This window comes from Carettochelys insculpta, chromosome 26 (assembly GCF_033958435.1).
Source record: "Carettochelys insculpta isolate YL-2023 chromosome 26, ASM3395843v1, whole genome shotgun sequence".
Classification (NCBI taxonomy): domain Eukaryota; kingdom Metazoa; phylum Chordata; order Testudines; family Carettochelyidae; genus Carettochelys; species Carettochelys insculpta.
Genome location: NC_134162.1, coordinates 12886074 through 12912111, shown reverse-complemented (window position 1 = coordinate 12912111; position 26038 = coordinate 12886074). Strand labels below are relative to the sequence as shown.

At 46.2% G+C, this 26038-nt stretch overlaps 1 protein-coding gene across 1 annotated transcript in view; it reads left to right on the top strand.

Moving 5' to 3' along the window:
* Positions 1-26038, top strand: part of PLXNA2 (plexin A2) — a 319252-nt gene that overhangs the window by 217484 nt on the left and 75730 nt on the right. The window contains exons 10-13 of the mRNA XM_074977826.1: positions 3899-4099; positions 7033-7129; positions 9451-9641; positions 24319-24470. Of these exons, the coding sequence (XP_074833927.1) occupies positions 3899-4099; positions 7033-7129; positions 9451-9641; positions 24319-24470 (641 nt within the window). The remainder of the gene's footprint in view (positions 1-3898; positions 4100-7032; positions 7130-9450; positions 9642-24318; positions 24471-26038) is intronic.

Below are 26038 nucleotides of genomic sequence, written 5' to 3'. Positions count from 1 at the left end.
GTGTAGCTAGAATCGACATACTGGAAATGGACTTATTTGACTGTCTTCACTAAGGAAGGCTGGCAGAAGTTTTTCTCCCATCGACCTCCCTTACTCCTCGCAACAGCAAGGAGTACAGGGGTTGACTGCCAACCCCAGACAGACTGATTTCATGCATCTTTACCAGACGTGCAAAATCGACCTTCACGGAAGCGAAGACAAGCCCTCCATTGCAGTGGAGACTCTGTTTGGCCTCAGGCAAACAAATGCTCTAGTTTTGTAGGGACAGTCTTTATAAAAGGGACTTTGTCTTGTGCTCATTACCTTCCACCCCATCTTGAATTTACACACTTGCTGTCTCATCACGCTGTTGTGGCCCTGGCTGTGTGGTGCTACATCCGGGTTCGTTTCCCACACTCTGGGTAGCTGTTAGGAGCCCCGTTTACCTTCAAGGGTGTGGGGTCCACTCCTAAGTCCCAGGCCATGCGGGGTCATCTTCTGTTAGCTTTTGAGGAGTCGGGCCGCCGGTTCCTGTGGGGAAAAAGAGACCATTTATGGCTCCGCTCTTTTCGGTTCCACATGTGTTTCTCCAGACAGGAGCAGGAGAGGCCTCAAGTAGAACATCTGTGTGTTCCCTGAACCCGCTCCGGCCCGTGGGCAGCAGCTGAGCTGCTCGCTTCCCACTTTCTGAGTCTCATCCAGTTGCTTGTTTTTCTACCCAATTACTGTGACTTTAACCTGACAGGAGGAGGATGGTGCTTGAGGGCTCTGTCTGTAACACTCTGGCCTTGTGCATTTGACTAGGAGAGTTATATTCTTTGGACCAGCTCCAGTTACCATTCCAAAGGTGATTAGACTCTTGAATCTCGATCAAGAGATGCTTGTGCTGCCCATTGGGCTGAATCACTTAGCCACCAAAGGGAAACACCTTGCCGTCCCTCCTGCCTGTCACAGAGCATGAGTTCCCTTTATGAAACAGAAGGATTTTGTAGGATGACAGGCTGGGCTTCTAGCTTCCAGGCTTCATCTGAAAAAGCTTGAGGAAGTCTAAAGGGATGATTTCCAGAAGAGTTGGGGGATTAAGTTGTGGAGGCCTAAAGCATATTTCAAGGGTGAGAGGGGTTATCATCCTGGCTTCTGGCAACATCCAAGTTCATCCTTGTAGAGGACAGGAATCTCCTTAGCTAGCCTTTCTTTGCATCGGGCACAGTAAGATATCTTCAGTGGATGAGTGCAACAGATCAGTGGATGTTGCTGCAAATACGTATGGGCAGTTTTATTGCCGGCATGGTATGCTGTAAGCTTTGCAGCATCTGCCACAAGTGTGCAACCTTTCCACTAACTGTGTGTCTCTCTCTCACACACACACACCTTGCTCACATGCTGGTGTGCATAGAGCAGCCAAAATTGGTCTCCTCACTTCCCCCTCAGACTGGGCCCCATCCTGCAAATTTCAGTTCTCTGAGTGCAGGATGCCCACAGAGTTCAGCGGGAAGGCCATGCAAGGAAGCATTGCTGAACTGAACCCTCTTTGACCCAGGTATTTGTTTTGAGACAGCATTTGCTTAAGGGCTTTTAGGTCTGTTGCCCACTTGACACCAGCTTTGAGAGATGGAATCCAGTTTTGCAGGATCAATATGCATCTGGTCAGGGATTTTTTAAAGAGATGTTCATCTCCCATTTAATTTCTTTGAGATTTGGGTGCTGATTCCCTTGGGTCTCCTTGGAAATCCCAGCCTTAAGCTTCAGGGTGCTTATAATAACCAAATGCCCAAGCGTGTGGACACCTCTTTTTGCATCAACATGGATGGGAGTGGCAGGTGCAGCTTCACATACAGGAGCAATACTTCAGCTTCCTTCTGGGCCCAGCTGCCGGTGACAGAAGCTCTACTCATGACTCACTGGGCTACAAGATCATCCGGCCTGGTGACTGCCTTGGCTTTCTGCGGTGAGCTAATTGGGAATTTCTCAATACATATTTTGTTAGTCTTAAAGTGCTACTGCACTGCTTTTTTGTTTCAATACATGGGGTTTTCCTTGGAAAATACTGATTAGGGTGACCAACCGTCCAGTATTTGGCGGGATGGTCCCGTGTTTTTTAAAAGGATGAATTGTCCCTTATTTAGGCCCTTGGGGGCTGGGGATGGGGGCAGGAGCGCCCTCTGCTGCCGGCACTCTCCCGGGTCTCCAGGCAGGGAGCTCCTGCATGCTGCGGCTCTCACAGGACTCCACTCCTGGAGCTCCCGTGTGCTGCTGCTCTCCTGGGACTCTGGGCAGGGAGTGCACATGGCTGCCACTTCCCCAGGGCTGGAGGAGTGGGGAGCGCTGCTCCCCCGCCTCTCTGTCCCTTATTTGGGGCAGGGAGATATGGTCGCCCTGATACTGATTAATCAATCCAGCGCTCTTTGCAGGCAAGGATTGGTGTGGATGAAACTCTGGCTGGGAAGGATTCTTGGGCCCAGAATGGGCTTTCTAGTCAAAACAAAAGACTTAAGATCCAGCCCAGAATAACCTGTAGTCCAGTGATTGGAGCTGGGACCTCGGTCTCCCACATCCAGCTCAGTGATTTAAACTGCAGGCTATAGACTGTATTGGGATGAGTCAGTCATCCCCTCCCGCCTCTGTCTTTCTTTCTCTCGCACTCTCATGAGTTTTCCATTTCATCTGGATGTGGAATGGGTCAAAAATTTGAAATCTCAAAAACATTAGTGGGTCAGGAAACCCCTTTCCTTCCCTCTCCATTTCTGCATACAGGTCCAGCTGCACAGTTGGAGACTAGCCGGAGGTGTTGGATGAAGGGGAAGGGTCAGGGAGAAGGGGGAATAGTTTATGGGTTGGGGCTGCAGCTGGTGACATTAATATGATATTGAAATAATTTTGCTAAAACAAAACACGGAAAGACTTGGCACCTGCTTACGGAAGGATACAGACTAACACGGTTACCTCTCTGTTACTATTCACCATGCTGAGCAGTCTGTTTATGAATCAATGGACACTGGGATCACAGAACTGGAAGGAACCTTGATTGGTCATCAAGTCCAGTCCCCTGCACTCATGGCAGGACCATGTGGTGCCCATGAATAAGCCAAGATTAAAAATGAAACCTAGAATGAGTGTTCAGGGTGTGGTTCGGATAGGCCCATCAATGATGGTGTGGGGAGGGCAAAGAGAGCAACTACCTGGGGACGGTGATACAGAAGGGCCTTTTAAATCATGACTGGAGCACAGCACAGTGTGATCCGAGCAGCTGTGAGAGCTAGTGGGGGGATGTGGTGCTGAGGGCTGGCTGCCCAGCCCCACCCTTTCCAGGAACACAGAGCTGGCTCCCCCTGCACCTTGCCCAGGGGCTCAGCTCTTCTGTCAGCCTCCCTGGGTTAGGAGGGTCCAATACACCTCCCAGTAACATAGGGTTCAGCTGGAGCTGGGAAGCTGAAGCAATTGATAACACATCGTCTCTAGCTTGCAGGGGCTGAGGAGAAGAAGAGCGGGAGGTACTCTTGGGGTTTGTGTCTCTGGAGATAAAATGTGTAACCTGTAGCAAGCCAAGAGGAACAATAGTGCTTTGATGTGTTTCCTGAATAATAATGTCCCCTTCCGTGTGACTGCAATGAAAATATCAGCACTGTTCCCTATATGGGGAATATCACTGGGTGATATTTTCCCTGACACTTAATCTTCTGGCTTGAGGGCAGGTTGAGGGGTACGAAGAGAATTCTCTGGGATCAGACACACGGAGTGAATTTTGGGCTCCAGGCTGCGGTGGTTTGGCTGCCCTTCCTGGTAAGCAGACACACAGTTTAGACCCAGGGTCATGTCCCAAATGCCCCAGAGTTCAGGGATGGTCAGACCTGCCATTTTACAAAGGTGAGCAGCCCTGTAATCACCGGAGCACCTTTTTCTCCATGTGTGCTCCTCCCAGGACTGCCCACAGCTGTTTCCCACAGAAGAGATTCTGATCCCGGTGGGAGAGGTAAAGCCCATCACACTGAAAGCCAGAAACCTGCCACAGCCCCAGTCTGGCCAGCGAGGATACGAATGCGTTCTCAACATCCAAGGAGCTATTCATCGTGTGCCGGCTCTGCGCTTCAACAGCTCCAGCGTCCAGTGCCAGAACAGTTCGGTAAGGCCTGGTACAGTGGGGATTGAAGAGAGAGAAGGGAAGGGCTTGTCAGAGTGAAAGGAGAAAGGGACAGGATACGAGGGGCCCAGCAACCAGTGGCCATGGAGCAAGCAGGCCTAAAATGCAAACGCTTTAGAGCTGAATGGAGGGGACTGTCAGAGAGTTGCAGAGAATGCTCTTGGGGTGAATGTGCACCACTGAGTAACCCTCCCACATACTGTGAGGCCAGGAAGTATTGTTATCTTTACTTACAAATGGGGGAACAGAGTGAGTTTATGTGGCTTGTCCAAGGCCACAGAGGAAGTCAGCATTAGACCAAGCCTGTAATGCAAGCAGAGTTCCTGGCTCCCACCCTGTATTCTAACCACTGGGCACAGTGCTTCTGCTTAGAGGTGTCAGAGTTGCCTTTTTTTTTTTTTTTTTTTTTTTTGTAAACCAGCCATCCCACTTCCAGCACAGCTGTCACCCCCAAGTTGATATCTACAAGGTGACTCTGTGAATAAGGCAAAAGGGAAAGAGATTAAAGGGGGGGAAAAAGGTGGGGAGTCAAAAAGAATAATAAAAAAACCCCAAAACTAGGGGTTAAACTAATCCTGAGTTCCAGATGGGACTCTGATATAGGCATATGAGGTGTTTTATTATAATACTGGTCAGGCGAAGATCCTTTCTCTGCCAGCTCCTTGTCAGTGACTGTGGATGGGTCAGCAAAGTCAAGGTCTGGGGGGCGGTGGGGGGAGTGCAGGGTTGGATATGGGGAGAGAATATAACAAAGGTGTTAATGCGAGTTATTTCACACAGGAGAGAAAAAGAGAAACATAGGCCTCTGATCAGAGAGCTGTCAGATTCCAGCAATGTGTAATACCAGGAATGAGGGGAATAGAAGTCAGCTAGGGAGCAGACACAGTGCCACAGAATGCTACAAATTCTGTTAATGAAGCCACTGAAGACATGCATACAGGGGGACGGGGGCACTGAACCTTGGTCTGCAATGTAGCAGCATGGTGTAGCCCATGAAAATAGAGCCTGCGAGATTCTACAGCAAGGTCCCAACCTGTAGGAATGCCATCGGAATCAGTAACAGAGAACAGCATTGTACTTCTTAGAGGGAAACTGCTAACGTTTTGCAGTCGTTCTTGCATGTTGTGGAGAACAAAACAGATTCTTGTGATGCAGTCATTGCACGATGCAGACCTCCACTCTTCACAAAGGATGTGCACCAAACTTCAAAAGGCCTCTCTGAAGAAGACAGTAGGCTACAAACAGAGGAAAGGCAGAGTGCAGGAGTTTGATTCTCTCGTTCCCTGTCATGTCTCAATCAGGGTTTCAGAAAGGTGCATGGTCAGACAGATAGAATTGCTTGGTCCTAAATGGTGGTTAAACCAGGAACTTCAGGATCTACTTTAACAATCCATGCAAATACTCTTACCTTATTAATGAGGTTCCGAATTGTCTTCAATTTCTCTGGGTATTTGTGCCTCATTGGCTCTCTGTAAATGCACATAGCAGGGTAGATACTAAATGTAATAAAGCTACGTATCCAAACTGTGAATATAAACATCACAGAACACATACTCGGAGCAACCCTGCTTTAGGAAAATCCTGTTATGCTTTTATACAAATGAGAAATGGGAAGCAGAGAGTTTAGGGGCTAGTCTACTCTCAAAGTTGTAAAACATAATTAATGGTGTCACTTTATACTGATTTAATTAAACCAGAGCAGCTCTGGGTGGGACCACCTTGATATCTGTTTAATCTAGGCTTGTATCATTTAGCTAATGCTATTAAATATATGTATATGTGCAAGCTAAACCAGTATACGTAGATGTATTTAAAACCATAAGCAACAAGCAGGCTTGTAGCACCTTAAAGACTAACAAAATTATTATGGGTAAGACTAAAGCTTATTAACTAATAAACAAAAGTGTTACTCTTTAAGGTGTTACAGGACTGCTTGTTATCTGTGAAGCTACAGACTAACACAGCTACCTTTCTAAGATTATGTTAAACCAGCGCAACTTCTGCATGTAGACAAGACCTAAGTGACTTGCCCAAGACCACACAGGGAAATAGTGTCAGAGCAGGGATTAGCACTGAACCTCTTGAGTCCTACTTCTGTTCTTATTCCGTTCAGGTCACATCTTGCTCAAAAGCTTGAAGGCTGATGTGGACCAAATGTGAATAAATAATCTGTGAGGAAGGGGACACTGAACAGTCTAATGTGCTTACATTTTGCAGTCCAGTCAACATTTTCCTTGTAGGATGATTGGAACCTTTTATTTCTCTGCAACGGCTGCCACCATAGGGCCCAATATGTGATAATTATGATGATGGCACTTGTGAACTGTCCTCTAGGAGACAAACTCATCTGCGTGGCCCCTGGGCTTCTGCCAGAGGGTGAGGAATTCTAGTCAGTGCTGCCTTGATCAGGATTTGAACTGGTGACTTAGAAAACTCCCCTCCTCCACCCTGAATAGGGAGCACTGGCTGAAATGTTTCCATAGTAAGTGGTCAGATCTTTTCAGCACATTTCTACATTCCTGATTATATTGAGGGAGGGTGTAGGTTTGATGGGAAGTGGCCCAGTCTGTCTCCTGGGCAGAAGTGCTGCTGTGTAGCACCTCCATCTAGTCTCATTATATAGTGGGAATGTATTTAAGAGACCAGCCAGTGTGTCTGGGATAATTAATCTATTACCTTTTGCAGGGTCCATCAACTGATTTTAATTATATTTCCTGGCAAGGAGAAATGAGTCTCATTATGTGGACCCAAAGCAGGATCCTAGAGATGAGTGTTTGAATTGTCAGTCTCTCAGATATCACCACATGTTTTTTAAAGCAAAAAGTTGTCAGAGTTAAATAAAAAAAATCAGTTCCTTCCTGGCGTCTCTTCCTGACACATCCTCCCCTAAACATGTTTCTCATCTTGTTCCTTAGTATCTCTATGACGGGATGGACATAAGCAACTTAGCAGTGGATTTTGCTGTGGTCTGGAATGGAAACTTCATTATTGACAACCCAGAGGATATGAAAGGTAATGGTTTACTGCTGCACTGTCTTACCCTTGAGTTATGTGGCAGAGGATCCTGATAAGGATGGGGGGAGTATGTGGTCAAACCTCTTTTGGAAAAAGACATTTATATTCACAAGAAAATTGGGCTAGCACCGTGCTAGTTACAGCCAAATTACAATACCAGTGTATCCAGCATCCTTCTGATCCCAGTGTGGACACTTTCCAGATGTTTAGCTACCCCAGTTAGCCACACAAATCATCAGCATTGCAGAACTGGCCCTAAATGCACTGCAAAACGGATGTCTTTACTAAACACTTTGATCTAGGGCCAGCTCAGAGACCGTTCTGCCACATGTGCCTGCCTCCAGCCCCACTGTCAGCAGGTCAGTATGATGTGACCTGTGCTGCACATATCACATTACTTTGAGCTATCCGTAAGGCTGAGGCTAAGGTTTTCATGCTGGGCACTGGAATATGGGAATCCCAGTGGGACACACTTGTACGATAGTTCTGCACAGTTCCACAAGGGGAATGGTGCGTGAACTTAACAGGAATGAGAGTGCAGGGAGAGAGAATAATTTGTGATAAGCATAAGCAGAAAGTGACTGGAAATCTGCTACAGCAACCACTGCACCTCAGGATTTTATTTCCAATTAAGTATATTGAATTACCAGGAAATATGCTATATCGACAGCCTTGCAGACTGCAAAACCCTCTGTTTTACCAAAGAACGGGGGCAGCTGCAATCCAAGCTTTTCTTTGTACGCTGACTTACTAAGGCACATCACCCATAACCAAGTGGGATCACACCTCTACAAATAAGAGGGTGGCTCCATCTCTGTGCTCCAAACAAGCTTAGGCCTCACTAGAGCTTGGTGTTTTATCTATAAACCGTCAGCCTGTAGGATCCCAAAGTGTTTTATAAGTTGCACATGGGAAGACCACTCAAATGCAATTGCCTGTGATAAAGTTAATCAGTTGAATCGAGATATTGTCAGAAACCTGATGATGAAAATTCAGTGTGTGCTGTGTCTGAGCCTCTTACTGTGCGTTCAGTAGCCCATATGGATACTGCATTTCATTCCGTGGACTTTGCTTCTGGACACCATGATGCTCATTTCATAAGAGACCCATTAAAAAAGCTGACCTGTAGAAATTCTACTTCTGCCCTTCTCAGAAGCAAGCCAGTGCTGGCTGCACAGTGCAGCCAAGCCCTGATAAGGAAAGAAATCTGTTATACTCTCAGCTACAGAAGGAATGCTGTAGGGAAATAGGGCTGGCTTCAGGAAAAAAAAATGGCAGTGTGACAAAATCTAGTATATCGCAGAGCAAAATAAACTGAAAGCAGCAGATTAGCCCTCTGAAAAGAATGCCTGTTAATAGTCCCATTTTGCTGAAGCAGTTTAACGGGTTCCTGTTTATCCACATCAGAGCTGTATTTTGCTTTTCCACGCTTTGACATTTTTCTGAGGCATCTGATACACAAGAGCCCTGTTGGAGACCCTGCCAAGCTCCCTGGAAATGGAGACATGGCTGCGTTGAACTCCTTGGTGGTTGAGGTCAACGGAGCAGCCTCAACAAAGGTGTTTTGAAAGCTGCCTTCCAAATCAAGCATGGAAGTGATAATGCTGAGAACATCTGGAAAAAGGATAAGCGGGAATGAGGTGACTTAAGAGCCCTCAGGTGTAGCTACAGTGAGCCTGACAAACATTTCCAGTGGCTCTCGAACTACACTGCCCAGCTTTGCAATGGTGCACCTAATGTTCCCTCTGGTCCTGGTCTTCTGCAATGGTCCAGACAATCAGCGAGGCTGAGTTAGGGAGCAGTGAGCTTGTTGAAAAAGAATGTGAGGGACAGAATCAGTGTTCCCTCTAAGCTGATCACTTGAGTGGCCATCCAGGACAAATTCAGCAGCCGTCCAGCTGATTAGAAGCATGCCCACAACCACCCACAACTGGTAGCATGTGTTTCTTTTGGTGGTGCACATCCACACATACTGTGGTGCACCTAACAACATTTATTCTGCCCATGCATGGAAAAAATTACAGGAAGAACTGGGCAGACCCATACAAGCTGTGCAGAATATCGACAGGCACTTGTACACAGCAGATATATCAGTAACTTGTCAGTTCAGTACTCCCAAAGCCCCTAGTCCCCTTCTTCCCCTATCTCCCCCGTCTTTTCCACCACTGCCCAATAAGGTTGTCTCGTCTCTTTTTCAGTTAAGGAGAATTGTGGGCCATCTTCATCACTGCGAACACTGTAGGCACAGGTAGCTCTTTTGTGTCTGAAGGTCTGATCTCCCGCTCAGTGCTCAGATCAGGTGTCTCCTTTCTCCACAGTTCACCTGTACAAATGCGCAGCCCAGCGGGAGAGCTGTGGCCTCTGCCTGAAAGCAGATCAGAAGTTCGAGTGCGGCTGGTGCAGTGGAGAGGCCAAGTGCACCCTCCGGCAGCACTGCGGCTCCCCCATTCACCCTTGGCTCGACTGGTCCAGCAGGAATGTTAAATGCTCCAATCCCCGCATCACCGAGGTAAGAGAACCCTGCCAGCAGCAACCCCCCTGTCTGGGGGACCTGGCGCCTTCTGTCTGACCTCCTCATGCTTCAGGTGCCAGGCTCGTTTGTGTCGGTTCCTGGCTGCCTCCCGTGAGGCCCAGATAGAAAATATCCTCCGTTCTTTACTGAAGAAGAATGAATAAAACACTCCAGTGCTTCCTGCTGAATTAATTTGTTGCTTCATTAGCATATGACCAGGGTTTGCACCTTCATTGTCTGCCACTCTCTCTCTACATTTGTCTGGCTGTGCCCTCAGCACTGCGGTACCCATTAGGCCCTGCTCTTTGGATATTAATTAAACCAGGGAGGTAATTAGTCTATAATTGACTCCTCTGGATTACAAACCAGCCAGGGAGTTAGGATCCTGCGCAAGGTGTCTCCCGGTGGAATTCTTGGTAAAGCAGTTGTTGCATTTGGTGAGGGAACCTGGAGGCTAGAAAAGAGTGTTACATGTAGGAAGCCTTTGATGTTTTGTTTAGTTGGTTTCCAATACAAACTTAGGGTCTAATTCTCCATTGTCCTTCACCATATATTGTCATCTGCAACTGTGCAAAATAAATCTAAAGAGGGCATAAAATGTTACCCAATCCGAATGGTTGCATAAAGGACAATCAGATCTTCTCAGCACACAAGCTTACACCAGTTTAATGAAGGCCTTGTCTACACACACAAGCTGGACAGTTTAACTGAAATTGGTAAAATAGGTGTCGTGGAACTCTGCAAATTCATTATTATGGTTTGAGTGGCTTATTTTCCATTTAGCAGAGAGCTGTTCACAATGGACTTCAGCTAAACCAGTGTGAGTCTGGTTTACACTAAAGTAAGTGGGACCTTTAGAGCATCTTGCTGTGCTCATTCTACACACATTGTGCACAGGCCTCAGGCCATCTGTGTTTAAATGTTGATTCAGATAGGCATAGAGTAAAGCCATGTATTTGTGTATTTCAGTGATTAGAAGGGAAATCATATTGTGTATATGTAAATCCATGGTACACCCACATCTTCAATACTGTGTGCAGATATAGTCTCCCAGGCCTGTCAATGGTGGGAGGGGCGGTGGGCATTCAGGGGGGCAAAAGGGGCTGTTTCCCTGGGGCCCGGCGATTCAGAAGGGCCTGTGGCTCCCAGATGCCACTATAGAGGCCTTTAAATTGCCTTGAGAGCAACATGCTCTGGGTAGCACTAAGGGCTGACTAGGAGGGAGGGGGCATGGTGTACTCTGAGCAGCACTTCAGAGCTGTGTCTACACGTGCACGCTACTTCGAAGTAGCAGCACTAACTTCGAAATAGCGCCCGTCGCGGCTACTCGCGTCGGGCGCTATTTCGAAGTTAACTTCGACGTTAGGCAGTGAGACATCGAAGTCGCTAACCTCATGAGGGGATCGGAATAGCGCCCTACTTCGACGTTCAACGTCGAAGTAGGGACCGTATAGACGATCTGCGTCCCGCAACATCGAAATTGCTGGGTCCTCCATGGCGGCCATCAGCTGGGGGGTTGAGAGATGCTCTCTCTCCAGCCCCTGCGGGGCTCTATGGTCACCGTGGGCAGCAGCCCTTAGCCCAGGGCTTCTGGCTGCTGCTGCGGCAGCTGGGGATCCATGCTGCAGGCACAGGGTCTGCAACCAGTTGTCGGCTCTGTGTATCTTGTGTTGTTTAGTGCAACTGTGTCTGGGAGGGGCCCTTTAAGGGAGCGGCTTGCTGTTGAGTCCGCCCTGTGACCCTGTCTGCAGCTGTGCCTGGCACCCTTATTTCGATGTGTGCTACTTTGGCGTGTAGACGTACCCTCGCAGCGCCTATTTCGATGTGGTGCCGCGCAACGTCGAAGTTGAACGTCGACGTTGCCAGCCCTGGAGGACGTGTAGACGTTATTCATCGAAATAGCCTATTTCGATGTTGCTACATCGAAATAAGCTATTTTGATGTTGGCTTCACGTGTAGACGTAGCCCAGGAGGGCTGCCCCAGCCTCTCTCCTTCTGCTGGAGGCCCTGCCCCTTCTGGGAGTGTGGAGTTCCCCCCACCTTTCTCAAGGGTCCAGCAAGACTGTTGGTCCGTAGTCACCACATCTCAAAAAAGATACACTGGAATTGGAAAAGGTTCAGAAAATGGAAACAAACATGATTATGGGCATGGAACAGCTTTCATAAGAGGAGCAATGAATAAGACTGGGGCTTCTGAAGCTTGAAAAAGAGATGACTAAGGATGGAATTTGACAGAGGTCTATAAAATTGTGACTGGTGTAGAGAAATTAAACAAGGAAACGTTATTTACTTTGTCTCATTACGCAAGACTGGGGTCACCAAATGAAATTAATAGGCGGCAGGTTTAAAACAAACAAATGGAAGTATTTCTTCACATGACACACAGTCAACCTGTGGAACTCCTTGCCAGAGGACATTGTCAATGCCAAGACTATAACTGGATTCAAAAAAGGACTAAATAAATCTATCAATGACTACAAGCCAGGATGGGCAGGGATGTTGTCACTAACCTGTTTTCCAGAAGCTGGAATGAATGACAGGGAGTGGCTCAACTGATGGTTACCTGTTCTATTCATTCCCTCTGGGGGCACGTGGCATTGGCCACACTCAGAAGACCTTTGGTCCAACCAACTATGGCCATTCTCATTAACTGGATAGATAAGCATAGGTCTTTAGTCTGCAGAGCTGGGTTCCAGCTGGGTTTGTCTTACTGACAAATTGAAATGTGAGATTCTCTTTCATACATTCATAGAAGTTAGAGGGAGAAGGACCTTACTGCTCTGGCTGTTACAGCCATGAGTGCAACCCCTTGGTGTAGACATAGTAAGCTGCCCCAGGTCAAGTACAAGTTGTCTGCCTGCACTGAGGGTTTGCATGGGTGTAGATGCTCCAGTGTCTAGTTCAGAGCAGAACATTGCCACTTGTCTACGCTGCAGGATTGTGCCCTAGAGTCCATTCTGAAGTGTTTTCTTTGACCCTGGTGTTTTATGGGTACATCTGCCCAGCAATAGCTTTTCACAAGCTGGTCTACTGAAATTAGATTGAATCGAGCTAGCGTGGGAAACAAGAGCAGTGAAGACAGCACTGCTCTGCCTCTTATACAGATAGCACAAACCCGGTGCAGATCATGGTTATGTACTCTACTCACTACCCTGCCTTAAAGCTTGCACTGTCTTCCCTGCTATTGTTAGCTTAAGTCTAGCAACTGCCACTGTTTTGTGTAAGTTATCCAATGCCCAACTCTTGCTGTGTAAATCTGGGGGTGTCTCATCAGACAGTTCTTTCACTACTGCCCTTTGGAGAACACACCACAGACTAACCCCTGTGACTGTTCTGAAACTGTTACTCAGATTCACTTAATTTTGTCTCTTTCCCCTGAAATCACTTCTCTCTCTCTTCTTGTGCTTCCAGTGTTGTTGTTGTATAATGCTTCAATTCCTTACTTTTTAACAAGAAAGGACACATAATTATAAGGTGTCAGGTTCTGATTAATTTCACTCTATCATTATCAAACTGTGAGAGAGAAACTGATGCAAGGGCTTTTCTAAAAACAATATCATCCTTACCATTTCCACTGAACATTTCACAGACCTTAGCTAATGGTCACCACCCCCAGCGAGGCATAAACATCATTACTTTCCTTTTACTGAGACGGGGAAAGAAAGGAGGCATTATGCAGTGGGGTCAGTTTTTGGGAATGCACCAGAGCTTAATATGGCCCAAAGAGTTTGATTGATCGTAGGCCACAGAAGGAGTTGGCGAAAAGATCTGAATTGCCAGTTCTGTGCTCAGGTCTCTGTCTGTAAGGTCTCATCCACCCTGGGCCTTCAACTTAAGCTACTCATCTTCAGTTACATGAATAATGTAGCTGAAGTCAATGTAATTATGCCTGCTTACCACAGTATCTTTACAATGGTAAGTCAAACAATGATGCTGTTCCGTAGACACCACTTTCTCTTCTCTTGTTGGTGGATTACTGGAGATGACGGGAGAGCGCTCGGCAGTTGATCTATCGTATCCATATTAAGACGTGATAAATCAACCCATGCTGGATCGACTGCTGCCCATTGATCGAGCAGCTAGTGAAGACATGCCGTTAATCTAAACTGCAGCTGGGAGTGAATCTTCCAGGCAAGGTAGACAGACTTGAGCTATTGCGCTAAAAATAGCTGTGTGGAAGTTGCATCTCTGGCAGAGAGACGGATTCACTTCCCATGTTCAGCACATTTTGCCCAACTCCTCCCACCCTGTCTGTCTTATAAAAACATGGGTCATTTTCATACTTGGGCTCCGTCATGCCATCTTTTGTTGTTGGAGCCAGATAAGCGGCCCCCTCCAGAGGCCTTCCAGACAGTCAAATCACAGCTTCGAACAGAAAGGCTCTTGTGCAGTTTCACCCCTGTTGCTTTTCAGAGACAGAAAGGCTCTTGGACTGCAGGGCTGCATAAGAACAGGGCTAATGGTAGTGCTGATTGTACAAAGACACCAGGAGGTTAAGAAATCAAGCACTGGAGCTTGGTGGAACGAGTTCATGGAATGCATTGCTGCTGCTCCTAAATCCATCTTCAGCTTTCGATTGCTTTACAGGCTGTAGCCTGGTTTTGACAGACCTACCCCAGGTGCAAGTGTCCTAGGCCTCCCTCAGTTGGAAACGGTCCAAGAGTCTCCTGATTTGTATAAAAGCCAGGTTAGGCGCTCATCAGCCACTCTTAATCCCCTGCACCTTCACGATAATAAAATCCCCCCTTGGAATCATTGATGGCTGGCTGGGACAGCAGCCACTGTGGTGCATCTAAGCCTGTAGTCAGCTCAACCTGGGGGAAAAGGAAACCCATAACAAATTGAAAAGCAGCAGGACAGCTGACCCATTGTGACAAGTTTGTGTTGGTTCCCTTCTTAATGCTTTCTCCGGCTGTGTAAGTGCACTATCTCCCTGCAGTTTGGGATCACGAGAAACATTAACCTCAACCGAAAAGGAGGATTCCAGCAATGTTGCATTTTCCAGCAGAGTGCAAAGAGAATAGGCTATAGTCTTGTATTTACAAATCTGAAGTAATGCTTTTGACTTCGGGGGAGCTGCTCCAGGGTTATGTTGTCTTTACATAGCAGAATATGGCCTTCTCAAGTGAAATACATACAAGAGTCTAGTATGGGCAAGTGAAAGTTTCTCATCTAATGTGTGCCTGTGTTTCTTCCACTTACCACCACAGATACTCTTGTCCACAGTCAGGAATCCAATATGGTTATCTCATCCATGCCCCAGAGATGGTCAGAGAATAACTTGTGCTATTATTTAAAGGGGTTAGTTGATTTCACTGGTGACTGAATGATGTATTATTTTTCTTTTCTTGATGCTTTTTCAGCATCACTGATCTGAAAGTGCTGTACAGAACATGCACCACCATGATGAAATGCAGTCACAGTGGGGACAACCAGCTCATGTACAAACACTCTGGGGAAGGGAGTAGGAAAAATGGCAAAGGACAAATCCCTGGCTTTATTAAAGGTGCCTAGATACAATGAATCTTGGGTTTGCAAGAGCTTACCCAAAAAATTCACCTCATTCTGCAGCATGGTGCTCTGCCTACCTGCTCTGGTGGGTGAAGGCCTGTATATGTCATCAAGGACTGGTCAATCCAGGGCTGGATCACTCAGGTAGGATGCTCTATCTTGATGGCAGGGTGGGCTTAGATCCTTGTGAGGCTACTCAACCATGCCCAAACTCCTTTGACTCGTTGCCCTGAAAATCAGGGGGCTCTGCCAGCCCAGAGGTCTTTCTAAGCTGCAATACTCTTGGCTCAGGCGGCATAGCAGAGGAATTCCATGGCCCAGCATCTATTAATTGAAAATAAAAAGGGGAAGGAAGGGGATTAACAAAAATGTCTCAGAACACCAACAACACCCTTTCCCTGTACACAGTTCACTCTGAGCACAGAACCCCTAGAGCTGTTGACTCACACTGAAACCTGGGCTGAAGGCCCTTGTGTTTAGTTAGGCCCTGATTCAGCAAAGCCATTAAGCATATGCTTAAATTTAGGCTTAAGGAGAACTTAAGTGGTGCATAAGTTGTGTGTGCTGTTCTTTTGCTTGGGGTGAAACTCACCTTGGTTATGGAGCCATTTAATTGATACCACTGCCAGCTCGCTTCTATCTGATACTGTGTAGTGCTAACGCCCATCCTGCCAGCCTGATGAGCTCAGAGACTTTCTATCTCTGAGGCATTTTGTTTCCTTTGTTTCCTGCCATATGAAGCTAGATTAACAAGACTGTGACTTTTTATCTTAGAAAAGAGATGACTAAAGGGGGATATGGTAGAGGTCTATAAAATCATGACAGGTATGAACAAAGTATATAACAAAAAGTTATTTACTTCTTCCCAAAACACAAGAACTAGGCGGTCACCAAATGAAATAAATAGGTAGCAGATTTAAAGCAAGCAGAAGGAAGTATTTCTTCACGCCATGCACAGTCAACCTGTGGAACTCCTTGCCAGAGGACATTGTGAAGGCCAAGACTATAAATGTGTTCAAAAAAGAACCAGCCAAATTCATGGAGGATAGGTCCATCCATTACTGTTAGCCAGAATGGGCAGTGATGGTGTTGCTAGCCTGTTTGCCAGAGGCTGGGAATGAATGAGAGGGACTGGATCAACTGATTATCTGTTCTGTTCATTCCCTCTGGGACACCTTGTAGTGACAACTCTCAGAAGACAGACTACTGGGTGAGCTGGACCTTTGGTCTGTCCCAGTATGGCCGTTCTTTTATTCCTTTTTATTTTTAATAAACTTTTAACAATAAATAAATATCTCCCCTTCAGTAGAATGCAACTCTCTTTCCCACAAACATTTGTGCTCATTGCACAAGGTAGGGTTACATGATGCCAGGAGCAAAAATAGGCTCTGCTGGCTGTTTTCTTCATATTAAATCATTCAGACAGTTGTAACAGTAAAGGTGGCTTATTCTCTCCTCCATAAGCTAAGCATCAGGAAAAAATATTAAAATATCCCACCCCTACCACAAAGCAACTTGCAGCTAAGCTGGAGCTTCCATCCCTGCAGTTCATGCTAGCTGGGGGCTGGGCACTGCCATAGAATATGGTATCAGTGTCCAACTTAGAAAACAATGTTGGCGGTATCTGTCCAAGGAAAAGAAAGTATACCTTAGCTGTGGCTATTGCAGATTTGTTGTTTCTGTATCCCAGTCTGTGTGTCTCCTGCAAAGCTGAAGGCTCATCTGAAGGAGTCTCTCCAGGAAATGTTTGAATTATAGAGGATTGACCTAAGTGTATTTTTAGTTCAACATGAGCAGAAGTTAGAGTTCTGCTTCTGCTGATAAATCAACGTGTTCCATATTTAGGGATCTGAATTTAGGGGAGCTATAACAGTGTTAGACAGGGCTGCACTGGTGGAACAGGGAGCTGAGTTTGCCCCCTAGATTGGCTCCCGTAACTAAGCTGTTGGATCATTCCCCGCTGCAAGAACTTTCATGATTTTTCCTGTTTGCAGTTAGCTTCCCTCTCTCCCATCAGGTCAGCACTCTTGTTCCCATGCCCTAGACCAATGTTCTTGCCTTTGGATTCCGAGCATCATGTGGGAGCAGGTAAATGCCAAGGAGAAACCATATTGTTATGGAAACAGAAGGAAATGAATCTTGGCTACCATGCAGTCCTTCCATTTAAAGGACCTGAATCCATGCCCTCACCTCTGCTGTCAGTATTCTTTCTTTCACAGTATCAAACTTCTCTAATGTCTGCAGCCTCTGCCATAAATAAATAAAAAATCAGTTTGCTTGAGAACAAGCAGCTCTCTGATCTCCTATTCATTTATTTGCAGGCCTCATTAATATAACATCACTGCAAACAACAGCGATGGAGGGGGTAGTGTCAGGCTGAATAATGGAGTCGCTCTGCTGAGATAACAATTAGGTTGTGAATGTGCTATCAGCTAAGACAGAGACAAGGAGGGATCATGCAGGGATGAGGAGATAGGGACGCTTCTGTGCTGGGTCCCTGCTGGGTTCATCAGCTGGGATCCAGCTAACTTAGAACATGAAAAGAAAAGAAAAGGAAAAGAAAAGAAAGACGGTAAATGACACTTGGGTAATTTTTTTGCCATTCTTTGCATGGCTGAGATTCTTATCTTTTTCTTTGTCTCCTTGATGCTGTGTGTAATGGTATGGTAGTGTCTGGCTCACCTGTGACTGTAGCAAGGATGCCCTTGTGCCTTGGAGTTTATCCTGTCTCCATGCCACATATAGACTCTGCTTTTTGTTGTTCTGGGTTGGCTTACATTGGAAGTGAGAAACCATGAAATTGGGGTGACAGTGGTGTTAAAGAAACTGGATCCTACTTCAATGGAAGGTGACCCCAGATAAATCACTGTTGCTTTCTGTGTCTCAGTTTCCCTGTTGATGAAATAGGTGCAGTGATACCTATCTGTGGCTCAGTATTGACATCCTATACATTACTGCAGTCTTTGTGCACAATATACCTTCTGAAAGTATTGTTTAAAAGCTCATAACACACTGATCATCACTACTCTTGTGTAACGTGTGCAGTGCGTTTTAAAAGTTAAGAACATATGCACAAATTATAACTAATGTATTTTATCAGACAACTGTGGGAATGTGGTGAACTGGGTTTCTCAGAAGACAAGGTGATGTCTCCAACCAGTTGTCCTCAAAGTTAATTGGCAGCCATCAGCTGAGTGATCATTCTTTGGCAAAGAAGAGTGACAGGAACAGATTGACTTACATTTTAGCAAACATCATGGAACCTTTATTAAACCCCCATTCCCATGTCTCCATTCTCACACTGGGCAGGAGCTTTATCTAGGAGTAACTTTCAGGGAAATTTATTTCAAAGGGTGACTAGACAGTAAAAGCGAGGGGCAAAAACACCCCAAACTTTCTCTCCCCCTCTCTTTCACCTAAGAAGACAAAGACTCCACTCTGACTTGCAGGAATTTCTGATCTGAAAATTTCATCAGCCCTATTGCTGGGATGTGTGGTAAGGATTTTATCTTGTATCCAATGTAGCTTGTTGAATTTTAGCTCCCAGAAATGTTTTATCTGTATTTCTCTTGTAATCATTTCTGAATTTAATACCTTATACTTGTTTTCACTTAAAATCACTGTGAAGTTAAATTATCTTGTTTTTAATTATCAATGAATCCAGTGTTGTGTTTAAACTGAACAGCTTAATAACTCCATTTAAAATAGTGAACTTGAATATTCACTCCATACAGAGGTAATGGACCTCTAATATCTGAACTGCCCAGGAGAAGACTGGATAGTGCAGAACACATGTTTATGTGGAACATTCAGGGCTGGGAATGTCTTTGGGTCACCCTGCAGGTAGTGACAAAGCTGCTGGAAGACGGAATGTTGCGGATGTGTTGCTGACGTGCTGTTGGTGTCAGAGTTGCTGGACAAGGGCTGTAGCCATACACAAACTCTGCAAACAGGGTGTGCTGTGATTGCCTTTCGTGCAATCCATGCTAGTGTAAGCCGCACACGTGTCTACAGCAGGAGTTTGTACTAGATGCAGCTGGGTGCAGCTAGACCAGACTTTTTAATATCTCTCCAGTCACTTAAGTTATGTTCCTGCCCTTTTAAGAAGATAAGAGCTGTGCAAGTGCAAAACATTATACATTCACCAAGTAGTCTCAGTCTGCTTTGCACAACAGGGTCAGCATCAAGGTCTCATTTTATAGATGGGGAAACTGAGGCAGGGCGCAGGGAAGTGACTTGCTCAAGGCTGCACGATGAGTTAGTTGCAGAGCTGGGTAGGAGCGCTGACTCCTAATCCCATTTTGATTGACAGTAGATGTTCTAGAGACAAGATTTGTCGTAGCAAGAGATACCTAAAGTAAGATGGTGATGAGCACAGTATAGAAATGTAGACACACAGGAAGACATATTAAACAGAACTATCTGGCTTTGTTACCTGGAGACTCTTTCCTCCTGCATCACAGAACAGAAAGTGAAGTTATCCTTAACGGGAATCTATTCTTTCCCATTCATCCGTCTTCCAAGCGTGACTGGCTGTAGGTGACATTCTGGAGAGACTGTGATGTCAGCAACAGCCTTGGGTCAGACTTGCTATGTATAATTGGCTTGTGCACATAAGTATAGGATCTGAAAATTGCATGTGAAAAATAACTCAAAGTCCAGCTGCTGCTGCCATCTCAGACACAGGCAAAGGCCACCTCTGCTCAGAGGAGGTCACCGAAGTTCTGCCCAACTGGACCTCTAAGACTTGATTTCTTCCCATGGTTTTGACTGAATCTCCCCAGCTGTAATTAATTGAATGCATCTGTTCCAACCCTGGGGCAGCTCTTTGGCACAGTTATTTCAAAACTCTTCAATTAGCAGCCCCTAAAATCTAGGTTGAATGGAATTCTGGTTTGGGCATTTTCCGGGTCAGCACATGGATTTTTATTTTTATGTTGATAATGTTGTTTCGTTTAGCAACACAGCCTGGTTTTGTCAGTTGCAGTCGGGTCAGAAAATGGCAAGCCACAGGGGTAGGTTTTGGGTGTGTGATAAGTCAGCACATCCAGTAATGTAAATACTGCAATAAATAGAGTTTACACTAATTTACAGTTGTAAAGAAAGTAACTGTCAAGATTTGTGTTCGGGTGGATATGTAACTAGCAACGTAAACATTCACAGACCAGGCTTTCAGTGTTGAACATGATACAGTAATACAACTTGATTTTGTATAGTGTCGTCTTTGGGAACACAATGCTTTACAGAGCTAAATGATACAAAATATGCTACACGGTGTGAGCTGCAGAAAGCAGAAGTGCACAGGCATTATACACTGAATAAATTAAAGCCTTCAGTCAGAAGGCCCAGAGTGCAAATAGAGAGATATTGAGCCACAGGCAGTGGAAGGAGAAGGTATTTTAAAATACAATGCAGCTGTTTTTCGTGTGGTCTGTATAGCAAATTGCAACCCAAAGCCTTTTGCCAAATTAAATAATACAGCTTCAGAGTTAATAATAAATAGGAGCAGAGGTTAAGTGAGAGAAATTAAGCAGCATAAGTGTGGGAGAAAAGCAATCACTTAAGATAGATTTGCCAGGAGGCCGAAAAGGTGGTTATTCCAGACAACAGAGGCTGCAGAGAAGGCAGCTCCTGCAATGCTCGTGATGGTTATAAGAGGAGGCCAGCGTTAGGTAAGTGGAAGGATTTAATAAGGGACTGTCCGCAGAGATCCTGGAGTGGGGCACATGCCAATTAAATCCACAGCCACACGATGGAATAGAACCATGATACGCAGGCATTCTAAACAGGCCTGCTTTGATGGGTACTGAAACAGTGGAATATCTTGTATTTAGCAATATGAATGAGTTAAGGAAGTATGAATTGGATACATGGACTGTAAGATGGATAGGAAGCTGGCTTGACGGTTGGGCCCAACAAGTAGTGGTCAAGGGCTCAACATCTGGATGGTGGTCCGTTTCAAGAGGAGTTCCGCAAGGCTCGGTTCTGGGGCTGGTGTCATTCAACATCTTTATTAATGACCTGGATGAGGGACTGGATTGCACCCTCAGCAAGTTTGCGGATGACATTAAGCTAGTGGGGGAGGTAGATACGTTGGAGGGTAGAGAGAGGATCCAGAGTGACTCGAATAAATTGGAGGATTGGGCCAAAAGAAATCTGATGCGATTCAACAAGGAGAAGTGCAGAGTCCTGCACCTGGGACAGAAGAATCCCAAGCTAGTTACAGGCTGGGGACCGACTGGCTAAGCAGCAGTACAGCAGAAAGGGGCCTAAGGGTTATGAAAGCCTGGATATGAGTGAACAGTGTGCTCTTGTAGCCAAGAAGGCTAACAGTATATTATAGGGTGCATTAGGTGGAGCATTTCGAGCAGATCTAGAGAAGTTGTTTCCCTCTATTCAGGACTGGTGAAGCCACATCTGGAATATTGTTTCCAGTTTTGGACCCCCCCTGTATAAAAAGGATGTGGATGTGCTGGAGCAGGTTCAGTGGAGGGCAACTAAAATGATTAAGGGGCTGGAGCACAAGACCTATGAGGATAGGCTGTGAGATTTGGGCTTATTTAGTTTACAGAAGAGAAGACTGAGGGGTGATTTAATAGCGGCCTTCAACTTCCTGAAGGGGAGCTCGAAAGAGGATGAAGAAAAACTGTTCTCAGTAGTGACACATAGCAGAACAAGGAGCAATGGTCTGAAGTTACAGAAGGAGAGGAGTAGCTTGGATATTAGGAAAAAGTGCTTCACCAGAAGGGTGGTGAAGCAATTGATTGTGTTGCCTAGAGACGTGTTGGAATCTCCATCCCTAGAGGTTTTGAAGTCCTGGCCTGACAAAGTCCTGGCTCGGATGACTTAGTTGGGGTTGATCTTGCATGAAGCAGGGGGCTGGACTCACTGACTTCCTGAGGTCCCTTCCAGCCCTAGGATTCTATGAATGATTGGCAGTGTTTGTGTGTTATATTTCATCTCTTTACTTGTACTAAGAATTCAGAGACCACCTATGAAACTGTTCTGAGATCCTGGGGGGAGTGGGCAGCTAGCAGGATGGTAGGACGGTCAGAAAGCTGGTGCTGATAACGAAAGGATGGAATTCAGATATATCTAAGTCAGTCTTGCATTAGTAATAGTCCTCTGGTCTTAACTAGTGATTTCATTATCCATTGCAAAGTGCTTCCCAAATGCGGAGAGTCTATCCTTATCCCCATTTTATGGACAAAGACCTGAGGCACAGAGACTTTCCCAAGGCCTCATAGTGAGCCAGGACTCTTGGGTCTCAATCCCATGACCTTGAACTTTCTCAGTGCATGCCACTGGCTGGGGAGGGGGAGTGATATTTAATGAAATCCTATTGGAAGTGCAGCAGAGGCAGTCATGATGGAGGTACCCTGTAAATGAACATATTCAGCATGCACACCTCACCCATTAGCATTTCAAAGGTTGTTTGAAGTGCATGTCATTGCCTTCCTCACTCATAAAATGTGGTATTAACATGAGAATGTCCATGGCAAAACATAGAGAGATTCTCCATAGCAGCAGCCCACTTCTTTAAGGTTACCATCTTTTATGTAAGGCTATAAAAAGGAAGCCGATCTTAACCGTTGGAGAGACACTGCTGCTGCTGCTGCTGCTACTGGTCAAGTCTCTGCCACCTGCAGAACTCCAGCCATCTTCAGTTCCAGCATAATGGGCACATACGCTGGCTCCCAGGACTGCTGCAAAATGTCTGAGCATGATACAGGGCATGGAGAGAAGAGAGGTGTGCTGGACTGGGGATGATAACAGGAGTATCTGGCTGCCCCAAAGGGGCGGGGGGAATAGTTCAGGTTGCAGTGTGCAGCTTGCACAATAAAATTCATTATACAGCAAAATGGATGAAGGAAGCTCTGGGCTTTGTGGGGAAACCATGCAAAGTCTCCCCTAGGTCCAGACCTGGCAAAGCCGGCGTGTTTGTATGAATGCACCACTTTGTTGAGCACAGTATTTCTTAAACTGAGTTCCACAGAACACTGGTGTTCCATGAACAACTCGCAGGTGCGCCGCGAGTGTCTGGAGAAATACACTGATGGGATCTCTTTTCTCTTCTTAAAGCCAGACACAATGTCACTTCTTCATTGCTAGAATACCTGATTAAATTATTCATCTGGGTTTTTTTCTGTATGTGTTGCATTTTGGGTTTTTTGTTTTTTTTTGAGGGGGATTGGGTGTTTTTGTTTTTTGGGGTTTTTTTGTGGGGAGCATGTTTGGTCTGTGGTCTCAAAAAGTTTAAGAAAAACTGCTGTGGACAAGCTCCATTTTCAAAGCTCAGTGGGTCTGAGAGGATCCCTGAGTCATTCCCTCAATATCAGATTTTCCTGTGTTTACGAATTAATTGGCATTATTCCCCTTGTGGGCTAAAGAGGTGCTTGGCAGCCCGTAATGGTACATGTGTGTGGTTAACTGTCCCGTGAAGTGGTACCTAGACCATTTCACAGAGAAGGAATAAGTGTCCTCTGCAGCCTAAGCTGAGAGCCAGCTGGCCTTTAGCTGAAGCTGTAGAGGTGCCTGCACTAAGCTCCAGAGGCCCCATGCTGGAGCCTGTTTGAGGGCAATTACATGTGCACAAGAAAAGTCATAGTGGCTCAGTGCTGTGGGCATGCAGCCATGTTGACTTACCCACAGGCGCACCCATAGCACGCCTATTAGGGCAGAAGCAGAGCCCTGGTGAGGATGTACCATGGAGCTGCTCTTTACTCTTGTGCTGCATCCCTTCAGCCTCTGCTGGTAGGAAATGGTGAGGAAAAGTGGGCAGGAGGTCTCCTCTCCTGTCTGCCGGACATACAGTCCCATGTGGATAGGCAAGATTGGTGTCCACGATTTGTGGATATCTGCCTCCACACCTGCTGATACAGAGCAGATGGCTGCAACTTTGCAGGGTTCTAGGTACAAAATCTGTAACCTCGTTTGCATCCGTCTCTGCACAAACAAGCCATGAATAGCTGTGGATGCAGATACCCACCAACAGAAAGCAGAAATCCGCGGATTGGCAGGGCTCAACCCGGGTGATCGGTTACAGCTGCCAGACCTGGGGGAGATCCCCCCAGAGCTGGTGCCATGGGAGTGCCACAGACATGAGCAGGCTCCCAGCACCTGCCAGAAGGCACTAGTAATGCTTTTTGTGTTTCCTCTCCAGATCCTGACAGTGTCAGGGCCCCCAGAAGGAGGGACACGAGTGACGATCCGTGGTGTGAACTTGGGCCTGGATTTCTCAGAGATTGCCCACAACGTGCAAGTGGCAGAGGTGCAGTGCACTCCCTTGCGGGAGCAGTACATCATCGCAGAGCAGTAAGTGCCCCTGGCTGCGCTCTTAGAACTCACGCCTGTGTGCCTCCAGCATAAGCACCCCATCTGGCCGCCCTTCAGAAGGCCTCTTCTTGGTGATGAAAGCAAACATGCGCTCAGCCCATGAGCTGGAGGCATGCTCTCTCCCCACTCACTCTCTCCCTCCTGCTCTGCAGAGCTAGGGCAGTGGTTTTGGGGCCGGATCCTTCATGGTTGCAAACTGATGTCGCTTCCCTGACTTAAGGGGCGCTGTGCCAGTTTACACCAAGGAAGGGTCCTGTGCTTGGATTTCTTCCCAGGGATTAAACATTTCTTTTAAAGGTTTAATAAGCATTTTGCTTCCTTCTGCGCCACAGCTCCTGCTTTGCTAAGCAACTTTTCTGATGAGCACCTTGCTGTTTACCCTCTGTCTTTCCATCTCCTCCCCCCAGCTCCAGTTGGAATGCGTCCCATGCTGATAGCTGCCGGCAATCATTTGTTAGGCATGCAAGGTGGTGACAGCAGTTTAATCTGAAGAGGCCTCCACCGGAGTCCATTCATTTATTTCACTGAGAAAAACGTCAGCTGAAAATTAGAAAATAGGCACCTAACGGAGGACGGGCGAATAAACCTCCAAAAGTGACACGTGTCCCCATTGCAGGTTGGGATTTTGGGTTTGGATTTTTTTTTTTCATTTTTGAGTTGTATTTTCTTTTAGCCAAGGTGCCAATATGCCTTCAAGGCTAGGGGGTGCATTCATGGAGAGCGGGCAAGATGGAATATGTTAAGCGACTTCTTTTTGAGTCATGCTTGCTGCATGGGCAAATGATCAGGCAGCCAAGTATACATACAGTGGAGCATTGCAGGAGCAAGTCAGAAAGCGAGAGAAGGAATCTGAGAGACTGAGCATGAATCTGACTCAGGGTTTGTAGCCGCTGAAAGTGGTTGTTCTTTGATGGCTTGAGTGAAATGATTTGGTGGGTCTCAGTCCAGTTCCCAAAGTGTAGGAAGTGTTGGTTGCATTTAACTCACCTCTTGCTTGGTAGTCCTAGCAGAGAGGCTGTGGAGACAGAGCTCCCCTTTCATGCCTAAAGATGTCCAGAGCTGTTTCTCTGCTGTGTCCAGCTAAAGTATATTGCTCCTGGGCAGAGTTCATTTCACATGGGGTAAATGCATTTTTTGTGGAAAGGAGAGAAAACTGCTCTGAAGATAAACTTGTTTATAAGGCCTAGGCAAAGGAGAACTGCTCTGGTGAGCTGTGGAGTATAGGTGGATTACATTCAGCCTGAGTTCCCCTTTGGATAGTCAGGAGCAGCTCCTGAACATCTTCCCCTGACTTTGACTTTGCACTCGTAAGCACTGAGTGAACTCTGAGTCCATCTCAGTTACCAGCTATTCACGTCAGCAATGCAAATACTATAAACTGAAATGCGGGGGATTGATCACCTCCAGAGGAAGGGAGAAGGGACTTCAGGATGGGAGGAGCCCTTGTTTAAATAAAAAATATAGTCCAGTGATTAGAGCAGTCAGCCTGCAAGTCAGTTTGGTGCTTCTCTTTCCAAGATCTTCCATTACTCTGCTGTGTGAGTATA